The sequence below is a fragment of the Anopheles funestus genome, chromosome 2RL (genome assembly GCF_943734845.2).
Source record: "Anopheles funestus chromosome 2RL, idAnoFuneDA-416_04, whole genome shotgun sequence".
NCBI classification, from domain to species: Eukaryota; Metazoa; Arthropoda; class Insecta; order Diptera; family Culicidae; genus Anopheles; species Anopheles funestus.
Genome location: NC_064598.1, coordinates 44,328,714 through 44,340,898, shown reverse-complemented (window position 1 = coordinate 44,340,898; position 12,185 = coordinate 44,328,714). Strand labels below are relative to the sequence as shown.

Sequence of the window (12,185 nt, the reverse complement as noted above, 5' to 3'; positions counted from 1 at the left end):
ATTCCTGTTAAAAGTTGTGTGTAAACTGAACTATATTTTAAAAGATTTTAGGATGTAATTAAACTTTCTAACTTAAACAAAAATATATGCTCGCGCTCTGATGCATTAAAGGGACCGCAAAATGTAATGCAGAAAAATCGCAACCACACTTAATATGCCAAACCGAATTAGAATCCATATTTTTACAAAAAAATATGCGATTTGACCGGTATTTAGAAGCATATAAACGATATACAAATGTCTATATTTTTTTACAAAACAATTGTAACATCGTTACAAACTTAACTCACAAAACAGTGAACGATATATTACAATATACAAGAAGCAAGTGCGAAGTAACAAACTCACATATATTAATACAATTGCGTAACGGCATTAAATTTGTTATATATCGCAGCTGAAACTACAACAAATAGCTACTTATGGTGAGACAATAATTGTGGAATCCATCATGCAAACCCTTATTACGTTTATCCTAACATTGGCTTGTTTGGTCCCGAAGAAGTTCGAGGTTCTCACTGTCTCAGTTAATTACAAATTTCGACCCAAATGCACATGCTGTTATTCGCCTTAAATTAATGAACGCAAATTTACGTTCATCATTATATTGACAACGTTCTACAATTTTTTTTTCATGCACTTCACTTTTAAACTAAGACAAATTACACCAGAAATACGGAATGAGCTGAACTAATCGTCGTGAAATAAATACAATAATAATCATTGCATAGACTACTGACAATGTATAAGGTAAAATATCGAGCTTCAATTATTTAATCGACGATTTAATGCATGGTTAATATGGTTAATAACGTATTTTGAATACTGTTGATTGTTTGGTAGTATTTGTATCTACCCGATTACATATAACGAAGACAAGAGTGCAAGAAACACAAAAACAATTAAGATAATAATGTAGAACAATGAGGTGAGCTAGTATTGCAGCACACATGAACGCATCTTTTATCACAATTATTATAACAATATTTATTATTTTTACCTACTGTTTTATCTCAGAAGAATATTCAGGAAATGGTTTGTGTTGCTATCAATGAATTCTTAATTCAAACAGTTTCATTTATCCATTTCTATCTTTCCATTATTTTTTTTATTAAACCTCAGTTTCAAATGGGCTGAATAAAGTAACATGTTCAATCGTATTATGTACGATCTACACAATTCCGGATAAGATACAAAAGAAAAGATGCGTAACACACGCGCGAAACTAGTACTTAGACATCAATTTGCAAAAAGTTTATCAAATAAAAATAACAAAATGTGCCTGGCAATGTTATAGAAGATATTTCATTAACATCAAGCGTATGTTAAAGCATAGTGTGATTAAATTCAGCAAATAGCGAACGATTCGTAAAAAGAAGGACAAAAACGTCGATTAATCAAATAAATGCATGGATAAGAAGTTCTTTTCGATGGTGATAGTATTTCCGGACAGAAAGGACGATCGAAGAAATAGAGAGAGAGACATAGAGAAATATGGAGAGAGTTTACGATCGAAACGAAGATAAAATTTCAACAAAGGAAAGTGGAATTGATTTTATTTCCAAGTGTTTTTTTTTATATTCTTTGCTTAAATCAATTTGTTCGATCTTTTATCTATCGGAATATCTTCTCTTTACGGCATACGAAACACCTCCTAGGCAATGTGTAAATTTTCACACTTTGAAAGAATTATTAAAAAAAACATTATAGACAATTGTTTGTGTGCTTTACTTTGAACGAATATTGATGAATCAGATTTTCCTCGCTGCTTAAGCATAATTCATTTTAAAAACCCTTCACAGCATTAATGCCAGATGAATGTTATTTATACGTAACACATTTTTTTAACATTTTCAAACATATTCAGGCATCGTGTCCCAAGAAACATGCAGACAAGCTATTAATCAAACCAATAAACTATTTGTTACTATGGCGTTTACACAAAGAACTGTTCAGCTAACGACGAAAAAAAAGGAACTTAATTTGACTGACGTTCATATCTTTCACGCTAATAATTCCACTAGAAGATAAGGGCTAATCACATTTACATATATAGTGAATCGTTTAAATGTTACGTTAGGCTTCAGCAAAATATTTTAATAAGACACGTTTTATTTCTACTTTGTTTTCAACATGATATTATTTATGTGTAGTACTAGTTTAATGATGTGTTTTTATCAATTTTTTGTTGTTGTAATTTTCCACACTTCAGTAATTAAAAATATCAACCGTTTTTTCATAATTAAATATTTTCTCTGACATTTTCAACGACAGGGCGAGACACGTGGTTTCAGGTGTGTTTTAGTTGTATAACGTTAGAATATTACCTTTAGAAAAAGCGTATTTTAACTTTATCTAAAACATTAAACGATCGGACATGTTGCTTTTTTATGGAAATGATTATGATGATGCCAAAATCAAAAAGAGGAAATTTGCATGTCACATGATCGTTAAAGCATGGGCATGTATTATACAACTTTGAGAAGAGCATGGGTGTAGTTGATTGAGTTTTGAATCGTGTACTAATTTATCGCCAAATTATGGGCAACATTTTAACTAGAATGCAACCTGTGGTTGTGTACATTTTAAAAAAAACGTTCCGTTTTCGATTGGCAAGCACCATTGCTAGATTTTGCTAGAGAAATAAGAAATAGCGTTCTTAGAAGGTAGGAACGCTTGAATGATACAATAATATATTCTTGATCCCCACACTACGATTCGAACACGAATACCAGAGGGAGTTATAATTATATTTTTTTTTATTAATTTGTGTTTTATTAACAAAACAATAACAACAAAAATACACGAACTTTATATAAAAACAGGGCACAACACACACACTTTCTAGTATTGAAGTATTGCACCGGATTGATAGCGTTTTTAAAATCTACTCTTGTTTTAATATTACTGTTTTATTCACATTCCAAAACCTTTCACTATGTAACAATGGCAATGGTAGCACTATTTAACAAACCAATGTAAAGCGTTGTAACGTGTATCTTGCTTTTGATCGATGTTTTTAAAACAAATGCTCATGCAACAGAGCAAAACGAAAAAATATGCAGTTTGATCGACATTTTATGTATTTTACCCAACTGTCTTGTATGTGTGTGTGTGTGCGTGTGTGTGCTCAAAAAGGGTAGATCATTTTAACAGTTGCATTTCCATTTCTTATTTTGTCTCGTTATTTACTAGTTTAAAAAGGATTGCACATTTTGAAGAAGTGTGCGTGAGTGTTTTAATACATATACATATATGTTTTTACCTACCTTATATATTAGTGTTGTTTTGTTTGTTATTCATGCATGGTGCTACTAAAAAAACGAAGAAATGTTGTTTTGTTTTACAAAAAAAACGGACATAGAAACGGAAGCAAAAAAAATGGAAGAAATAACTTTTATAATACAGTAATTTGTGCTCAATTTTAATTACATCAAATTTGACAAAGGGTTCTTGATAATGTCGTTCGACCAAAAACACACCACAATGACGAAAAAGTTTTGAAATGAGATATTTCAAAATAGGAACTGAATGTGCTTAGCAAAGCAACAAATAAAATCGGGACTGAAGCGAAGAGTGTGAATAGTGTTTGAGGTGAAGGATGTGTTTATACATGCGCGCTGCACTTAAACAAGCAATAAGTAATAGTAAATGATAATGGTGCATACGTGATCGTGCGATCATAATATACGCTTTCACTTTATATAGCCCCTGCTGCCGTGGAAACTTTAGCGATCGTATGTGGATAACACGGAGAGAGCCATGAATAAGAAGTTATGCCTTCATTGAGAACAAAAAAAAAATATGTCGGTAACAATCATTTAAACATATACGATGCAACAGAACAGTGTCGTGATAAAACAAAAACTAATAAATTGATTCACTGCAGAAAAAAACACACTGCTACATCTGGCAGAGTCAAATCGTAGGACCAAACACTATATTAATCCATTGATAAATTTAGCACATCCTTAACCTCAGCTGCTGCTTAACTAATCTGATCATCTACACAAAACTAAGATGTTGACCTTTTCGCAAACAAAAAAAAAACATATTAATAATGTCGCCCACAAACAGTCGAAAATATCTTCCTTAATTCGATACAATTTACTGTATCGAATATAAACAATGCTTGGATAATCATTATACTATTACAAATGAAGAAGCAAATAACAAAAATAAGACAAACTAAACACATAAAATAAAACCTGGAACTGCTCGTGTGCGAGATGGGCACAAGGAAACAACTTGATAATAGAGATCGGGAAAGACAACTACACAGGTTAGGAATAGTTTCAAATTTTAGCTAAAACTTTGTCCTGTTCGTTTAAGATATTTACATACGTTCTAATGAGTTTTCGAAATTTGTCTAGAAAGGGTGAAACATTATTGAGGATGTCTACTTTTGTTAATACGATGACTAGTTCATTATAATTATATGCTGCAAATGTTAAGAAACAATTAAAAACACACAAAAAGTAAATTTTATCTACTATTAAATCATTCTAGGTATATAACATAATGTAACTTGAATCCACTATCCGAAGGGACTGCATCGTTTTGGACAGCTCCCTGGCACGTAACAATCGTTAGCGCAGTTTATCATATTAATAAAACATATGTTCGTTTCTATACGAAACGGTGAGGTGTATAATCAATGCTACACGCTACTCGATCGACCATTAACTATATTGTTCACTGAACAGTAAATGAGAAGCCTTTAAAACAGTTTAGTTGTAATGGTTTGCATCTGGTAAAAGCTACTCTTTCAAAACGGAAACGTCGAATACACCAATGACCCCGATCGAAATCAGCATGACATGATGAAAAAAACAAATTAGGTAACCTTAATGCGATCGAAGCAAATACTATCCTTCGTTGATGGTAGAAATGCAAAATTCAAACTCGAAAACTAAACAATAACAATCCTCATGCTAACCGAACACCCCTCCAGATCACCCGCCAGATAAATAGACAATATGAAAGACATACAGGAAAGTTTATGAACAAATAAAGTAACGGAAGTAGAAATCAAAACAATAGACACGAAGAAGTATATGTAGCACCACAGCGGGTGCATCGCAGATACATTACTTAACAAATGCAATCGATCATGTTGTACGGATAATGAAGTCAAAAGGTATGGTAGGAGATGATGGACATTAGCATGGACAAAGAAATACACCAGACACAGGCTTCCTCCACGATTGAGTGTGTGCGTGTGTGTTTGTGTGAGAGAGTTTGTTGTGTATGAAGTTACTAGCTGCGAAGTTAAGGATTATTAAAGATGTATGCTTTTGAAGCAGTTTGAAATCGATAAGACCAAAAGCCATTAAGGCGCGCATAGTTGATGTGTAAGAAGGCATGACATGTGCATCATTGCAAAGAATGATTTTTAGATATGAATGTAGAGCGAACCATCATCAACCTTGTAGTCCCGCGTTTGTTGTATGTGCGACACAGCGAACAGTTTGTGAATTTGAACACTGGCGAAAGGGGAAGTATATAAGCAGAACTGATCAAAATGGACTTTATATTAACGCAAAACAATAATAACATAAACAATAAACAACTACAAAATTACTATTTACCCCCTAAACAGAACAAGAACAAGTCCCCCAACGTTTCAGTACCGAACATGTAAAAGAAAATCAATAAAAACGTACAGATTTCATCGAACACCGGCGGGGAGAATGTTTGTCTGCTTTTGTATCTATTCGAAAATCATTTTATTTTTATATTTTGCATGAGACGTTTTGTCACATTATGCCATTTTTCTGAAATGATTTTCTTTTTATTTACATGGTCAAGTTACTGACTAGATTTTTTTTTTGTGTAACATTTTTCTTTTTTACAATAACCGTATAACATAGGAAAGCATACAACACAAATCGTAACGACAAATATCAACTTTCAATTGAAAAACCCGTTTTTTCTAACTGGTTGATTAAACGCTATTCATAAGCTAAGCGATCCGCGATCGACGTGATGGTGCTAAATTTGCTTTTCCATTGAATTTCATCGTAAATTAAATTGCGCAAGCAACGTAAAGTTTTAATTATTTAAAAAGAAACCAACAAAATGTTGAGCTGTGGATTTGCAATTGCACGATTTATGCTGCACTAGGAACTCTGCTTAACGATTCGCTTCTTAGCAACGTATTGGTAGAGGCCCAGCAGTGAGGAAATGCTTCCAATTAATCCTACGTGCCAAGTTTGGAAACGACCACCCCACAGCATACCCTTTGGCAGTGTGCTCCCGGCATGGATCAGATCCAGTGACAACCGCAATATCGATATGGCCTCCATGCGTTGCTTAATCAGCAACATGCGGAACGCTTGGCTAAAAAAAGAAGAAACAAGCAAAGGCCAGTGGTTTGTTATCATAAGTTAATCATGTCTTAGCAACAACAGCCGCCGCATGTCCGGTGTAGACATTACCTGCTTTCGTTTTCCTTTTTATCGATGCATGATTTATGCTGTTCCATCACGGTGAAGCTCCGGATCGTTCTTAAATGGGGACGAAAATAAAATCATAAATCAATTAGTATAAAAAACGGACACTTCATCCAGTTAATCCATGCCGATGAAATGTGGTTAGACTGTGGGGTAAACACAGAAACGGAGCTATCTCCGTAGCATGCAGATGGATTGTAAATAGATAAATTCCAACTTGAGATACGATTAGGATATCGAAACGTTGCACCAAAAGGCGTTGCTAATTTTTTTTATAACCTTTCCCTGGATGCATGGTTGATTGAATGCGTTTGCATGTTTCCTCGAGGGAGATATAAAGATCACCTTAATATGCACCTCAGCTCTAGTATACTATACTTACTTCATCAGGTTTAAGTAAATCGATGCTACCCAAAGCATTGAACTGATCGTGTCCCAGCGGGTAGGGTTCTCAACATTTAGTAGATTGTGCTCGATCAGCCAACAGATCTTGTCCACGGGATAGTACGCATGATCGATCAAATTGGTGACGAATCCTATCAAACCCATCCATCGATCCGGTTCCTTACTGCCATACCCATAGCTCAGACTGTACGCCAACATTGGTAAATCGTCGAAAAGGCGCAGCGTGGCACGGGTTTGAGACATTTTGGAACTAAATATAGCCAGTTTTTTCGACCTTGTTGGATCCGACTGCGCGTACAGGCCGGACGCCAGTTTGGTAGTGTAACATAGTGTGCGAATTATCTACAAAGAAGATAAAAATCGTGAGTTAGTAGAAAAGCTAAAAAAATATTTTTTTTAATACAACAATTATATTATTACAAGGAAAGAAATTAAATGGAAACGATCTAACTTTCATCGTCCTCAATAGAAAGAATGAATTTCTTTCATAGCACGCAAGCTTACCGCAATACGCCTTGTATATTTTGCCGCGTGGAAGTAAACAAACCGGTCTGGCGTTTAAAATGCGCCTTGTTTTTGAATCGTTATTCTAGTGTCGCTATTTCGATCGTTTGTTTTTAGCTTTGAGCAATGTGTTCTAAATATTTTACATTCACTTTAAAAACGTGTGCCCTACAGCTTATAGCGTAGGCTGTAATCGTAAATTCCCTGCAGAACCCGCCACAACAACAACCACTGAAACAGCATAACGCATTGTTGCATGAGGGAGAATAAAAGTGAAAGTTGTTTCCAATCCACCGCTAACGGTACGGCCAAACATTTTATTCGACGTGGAACTTTGGGTGCTCCAACTTCCGGCTTTCGACTGTGATCGGTCACTATCGAAATGCAGAACGTAGCATAATGTTCACATCGTACGTACCTTATCCCTGCCGGTGTATCCATCCAGCATATCACAGATTTCGTTTAACATTTTACTCATCTTGTTAAACAGTTGCTGCAGTAATGAAAATACAACTTGTCTAATAAAATGATATTTGCCTACTGATTCCGATTCGCAACCTTTACGAGAAGGTTCCTTATCAAAGGAATACGCTTATCACTTTCAATAACTTCTTAGTAATCTTATCGTCTAATTCCACAACACTGACAAATGAAGATATCGGATAGGTTAAAAATAAGAACAATTCTACACTGGAACGAAGGGTTTCGTTGTCTTATCCGATACAAAATGTTTTGGAAGTAATGCCGCCGTAAACAAATTTCCATAAACAGTGCCGCTGTAAACATACTGTCACCGGTCGGCCAACACCCAAGCAACAAAACGTAATATCGCAATGTTTTGTCTTGTCGAAACTCCCGCGCGGGCAAATTTAACGAAAGTTTTCTGCGTCTCACCCAAAGTCTGTAGAGTAATGAGGTCTCGTAATAGAGGGGTTTTGGCAGCTCTTGGAATAACAATGAAAAATAAAAATGACAGATAGGTGTCCGAAGCTCCTACACGATGTTGTGTAGTTGTATGTGTACGGTTGTTTTGGAGGCTGCTTCAGCTGCTCGTGTAAACATGATTTTGTTTCAAGACATCCTACGGTTAATTGTTGTAGATTTTATTTTAAAACGAAATCTTTTAATAGTGTGATTATCGTGTAATACAATGCGCAATGGAAATTTATGGAATAGTGCATATATTCCCCACATTTTAACGTTGCAACGACTGTCGCCAAAACTACGAGCGCTGAAATTTGCTCAGTAAACAATTCACCAATACATAGCCAAGGACGTCTAACTGTCAAAATGAAAATCCAAGATGGCAATGTCAACAAAGCCTAATCCGCGACCTCATTACTCTACAGACTTTGGTCTCACCCATTTCCTACCTTGTTTGACCTATACTTGGTGACGTGCACGGTGCTAAAGTATAGCCTTCTCAATCGTCAAATATGTCGCTATCTCATTCCACATGCTGTATGTACACGAACAGTACATATTCGATTGCCTTTGTGTTTGTGTGTACAAATTATTTTGACAGCACTGGCCTTCATATTTTGTTTTGTTGTGGATCAGACCAGATATATTTTCATTTGAGACCATTGAAAGCATAAATATTGCTTTCAATCCGAACGATCATCAATTTTCTAAGCGACATGATCAGCTTGAAAGAGAATTAGATCAAATTATCGAAGAGGATTGGAGAATTTTGGGCCTACTTTGTATGAGGCCGGTGGTGCTGAAAGTTTCTCTTGTCCGCTTATACACTTCGGTAAGTAAAGAATACTAAAGTTTATGTTTGTTACTTTCATTCGCTTAAAATATTATGCTGTCTATTTTTAGATACTGCTGCTTCTAATACAACTAACGTTGGTGGCGGAAATACAGATTACAACAGTTTGGTACATTGCGATGGTCGTGTTCATGTAACCCCGACTCTAAACGCTTAGCAATTGTCGCGTTTGCGAACGCGAATCAGAAAAATTTTGTGAAACTCCATATAAAAAAAATTGTGAAAAGTCGCTATACGTGTATTTTCAGCGAAAAATCGCGATTCGAAGCGCGACTTGACGCCATGACAGTTTTCTGTAAAACAAGGTAAACATGGCAATACCAAGATAAACTAATACAAATTAAAAAATTAAATATTTTGAGTGTTATTAAATATTGTAAATTAAATTAACAAATCGAGTGCTATTTATTTTTTAAAAGTACGCAGGATTTGTATATAATTATTGTGAATGTCAATATTATTTTTAAAACAGAAGAATCGTTGTTAATTCAAAACAAAAATCCCATATCGTGGACAAATGCTTCAGAAATTAGAAGAAGAAGAAGACAAATGCATGGCTGCATTGTTTATGAATTTATTACTTGTATGTTGAACTTGCTTGAACAATAAAAATTAATTAATAATTAATTAGTAATTAATTAAATTAATTAATTAGCAAAAATATTAGAGTTAAAAAAAATAGAGTTAAAAAATATTAGATAGTCCACAGCACAGTGTTCGATCCCTTTTGGAAGCTGTGTTGTGGAATCGTGGTTATGAATACCTGTATATTGATGGTAGTTTGGAAGCTGTGTTGGAATCGTGGTTATGAAAACCTGTATATTGAGGGTACGGTGACGGTCATGAAATGAGAAAAAAGCCATACACGTTTGATTACCCGTATTCGAAGATTTTTACCTTCATGCTACTCGAAGCTGCCGATCCCAATTCTATTTTGCCCGGTGTATGACACGGTAGGCAAACACATCTTCGTTCACCTATTTATCTTGTTACAATTCTTTCTGGCTACCGGAAAAAATTATAACAAGATTTTCCAGCGTTAAACACACAAGAAAACAAAACGGACCAATCTGCGGTACTGTTAGCAACAGCCGTTATTTGTATCACAGGAGTTAGCAGCATCCTGCCACGAGCTTTCTTGATGGTCCATTGTTTTGAAACATCGTCACTGGGGTTAAAAAACTTGCCTTTCTCATCAACTTCATCAAAACAATAAATTTACTATTTATTATAATTTTCTTTGTTTAAATTAATTTAATTTAATTCGAAATTAATTTCCCGCTACCGGCCAGATTGAAAACATAAACAAACCTTGCACGAGAAAACTTAAACAACCTTGAAGTCGCGCCGAAAGTCGCAAAAATTTTTGGGAAAACTGTGCCACGATTGTCGCGTTCGCAAACGCGACAATTGCTAAGCATGTAGGCACGGGGTAAGGCAGCGCGCTGTGAACAGCAAAACAAACCAGACAAACACGACACTGTTCGGAAGGTGCTTTGTCAATTGTCGCGCAGAATTATCACTCCATCGACAATTTCAATGCCTAGTACTGTCGCTAAGCAATCTTACCTCGTTTTATTCCAATTTAGATGAGTTTATGTATGGTAAAAATCTGAAATTCTCTGTTCTATAATAGCTGTTAACAAAGCAATCCAGCACACAAACCGCTTCGGTGACATTTGACAACAAGGTATAGAGAGTTTCTAGGTGTGACTCAGACATCCCGACCAGCCAAACCAACATGCTTTCTGGCTTTGGCAGGTTTGATTGTTCATAAGACAGAACGAGAAGGTATGTTGATATTGCTATCCGGGATGCAAGACAAAATCAAACTGTTTTGTTCTATGTCGTGTTTGACTGGTTTGTTCTATGCAGGTTGACAGAGCACCTCCATATGATTGCATGGGTTTGTTCTTGTGTTTTTGTCTGGTTTGTCTTGTTCGAGAAGTGACAGCGCGCTGCCTAAGTAGAATAACATCTAATTATAATAGCATAGTTAGTGGAAATTTAAAAATAAACAGCACTGTCAGTTTAGAGGAAGTGAAGTTTAGATTGTGTTAATGTTTTGAATATGTAAATTAAGTATAAATATAACATTTTGAAAAAAAAAATTATTTCGTGTCTTTTTATATAAATTGAGAAATTCCACTGTGCAATGCCTTAAATATGCTCACACACACACACACACGCATTACGCGCGTATCACACTAGCACATCCACACAACGGATGGTTACAGTGAGGTTGCACATCAGCACTGTGCAACCTCTGTGCAACCATGCTTAACGAAGCTTTTGCCCATGGGGTCGGTAAAATTTCGTTTCAAATAGACAGTTATAGAATCAACCTCCGTCTTTGTTCGTTCTCTTTTGGGTGATTTTTTGAAGGAAAACATTAACAAAAGCATTTGAGAAAATTATTTTATGGAATTGGAAGATTATTGTCAACGAAAATTGAACTTTCTTGCTTAAGTTTTGTGCTAAAGCATCACGGGGGTGTCAAATTGTAACTTTTATTATTTTTTTTTAGTTAACTTTTTTTTAATTGTGCTAAACGTGCACGTGTATCGTTCTGCAGATTGTTAATAATTTTACTATAAACTATTGTTTTGACGCGTCTAGCAATTAAAAAATCAATGTGGGTAAATTTTTTACCACCAACGGGACGATTCTCGCGAATGTTTGGCAGCACTGTTGAAAGCCGTCGAACATTCCTCGGATGAACAATCCAATCGTTCAACGCGTAGTAAATGTGCACTGGAACATTCGATACGCTAAGATTGTACGGTTCGGCCATACGCTCCGTATAGTCATCTTGGTATGGTCGAAAGATACCGCTCAGTATAACCTGGTTGTAGTGCTTTGGCTCCTTGATGGATGCTCCAGAAGGAATGTGGCCCATCATTGCTTGAAGCACATCCTAGCGTAAAGTGAAAGGACGTTTATTTTGTAACTTAATTTAACAGACTGGCTCGTACACTCACCATATCAATCGCTTCTGAGTTGGGTCCGAACAGGTTTTCAAACAACACGATGCACGGATTCCT

The 12,185-nt window shown here is 35.5% G+C and overlaps 1 protein-coding gene and 1 long non-coding RNA gene across 2 annotated transcripts; one reads left to right on the top strand and one right to left on the bottom strand.

The window, feature by feature from the left end:
* Window positions 1–5,754: 5,754 nt before the first annotated feature.
* LOC125760477 (peroxisomal membrane protein 11C-like) lies at window positions 5,755–8,171 on the bottom strand. The gene is made up of 4 exons (XM_049420643.1): window positions 7,783–8,171; window positions 6,838–7,202; window positions 6,441–6,509; window positions 5,755–6,342 (listed from the first exon to the last, which is right to left on the bottom strand). Exons 1-4 carry the CDS (start codon window positions 7,840–7,842, stop codon window positions 6,123–6,125), a joined length of 714 nt encoding a protein of 237 aa, XP_049276600.1. The 5' UTR covers window positions 7,843–8,171; the 3' UTR covers window positions 5,755–6,122.
* An 83-nt stretch (window positions 8,172–8,254) lies between these two features.
* Window positions 8,255–10,382, top strand: LOC125760485 (uncharacterized). The gene is made up of 2 exons (XR_007418005.1): window positions 8,255–9,120; window positions 9,192–10,382. It is a non-coding gene; the product is annotated as an uncharacterized LOC125760485 (long non-coding RNA).
* The last annotated feature ends 1,803 nt before the right edge of the window (window positions 10,383–12,185 follow it).

Bases quoted from the DNA above. Each gene is read 5' to 3' on its own strand.
- LOC125760477 (XM_049420643.1), bottom strand. From the start codon at position 7,842: ATGAGTAAAATGTTAAACGAAATCTGTGATATGCTGGATGGATACACC. The intron at 7,203-7,782 runs GTACGTACGATG...TCTTCTTTGTAG, and splicing joins GATACACCGGCAGGGATAAG to ATAATTCGCACACTATGTTA. The intron at 6,343-6,440 runs GTAATGTCTACA...TTCTTTTTTTAG, and splicing joins AAAAAGGAAAACGAAAGCAG to CCAAGCGTTCCGCATGTTGC.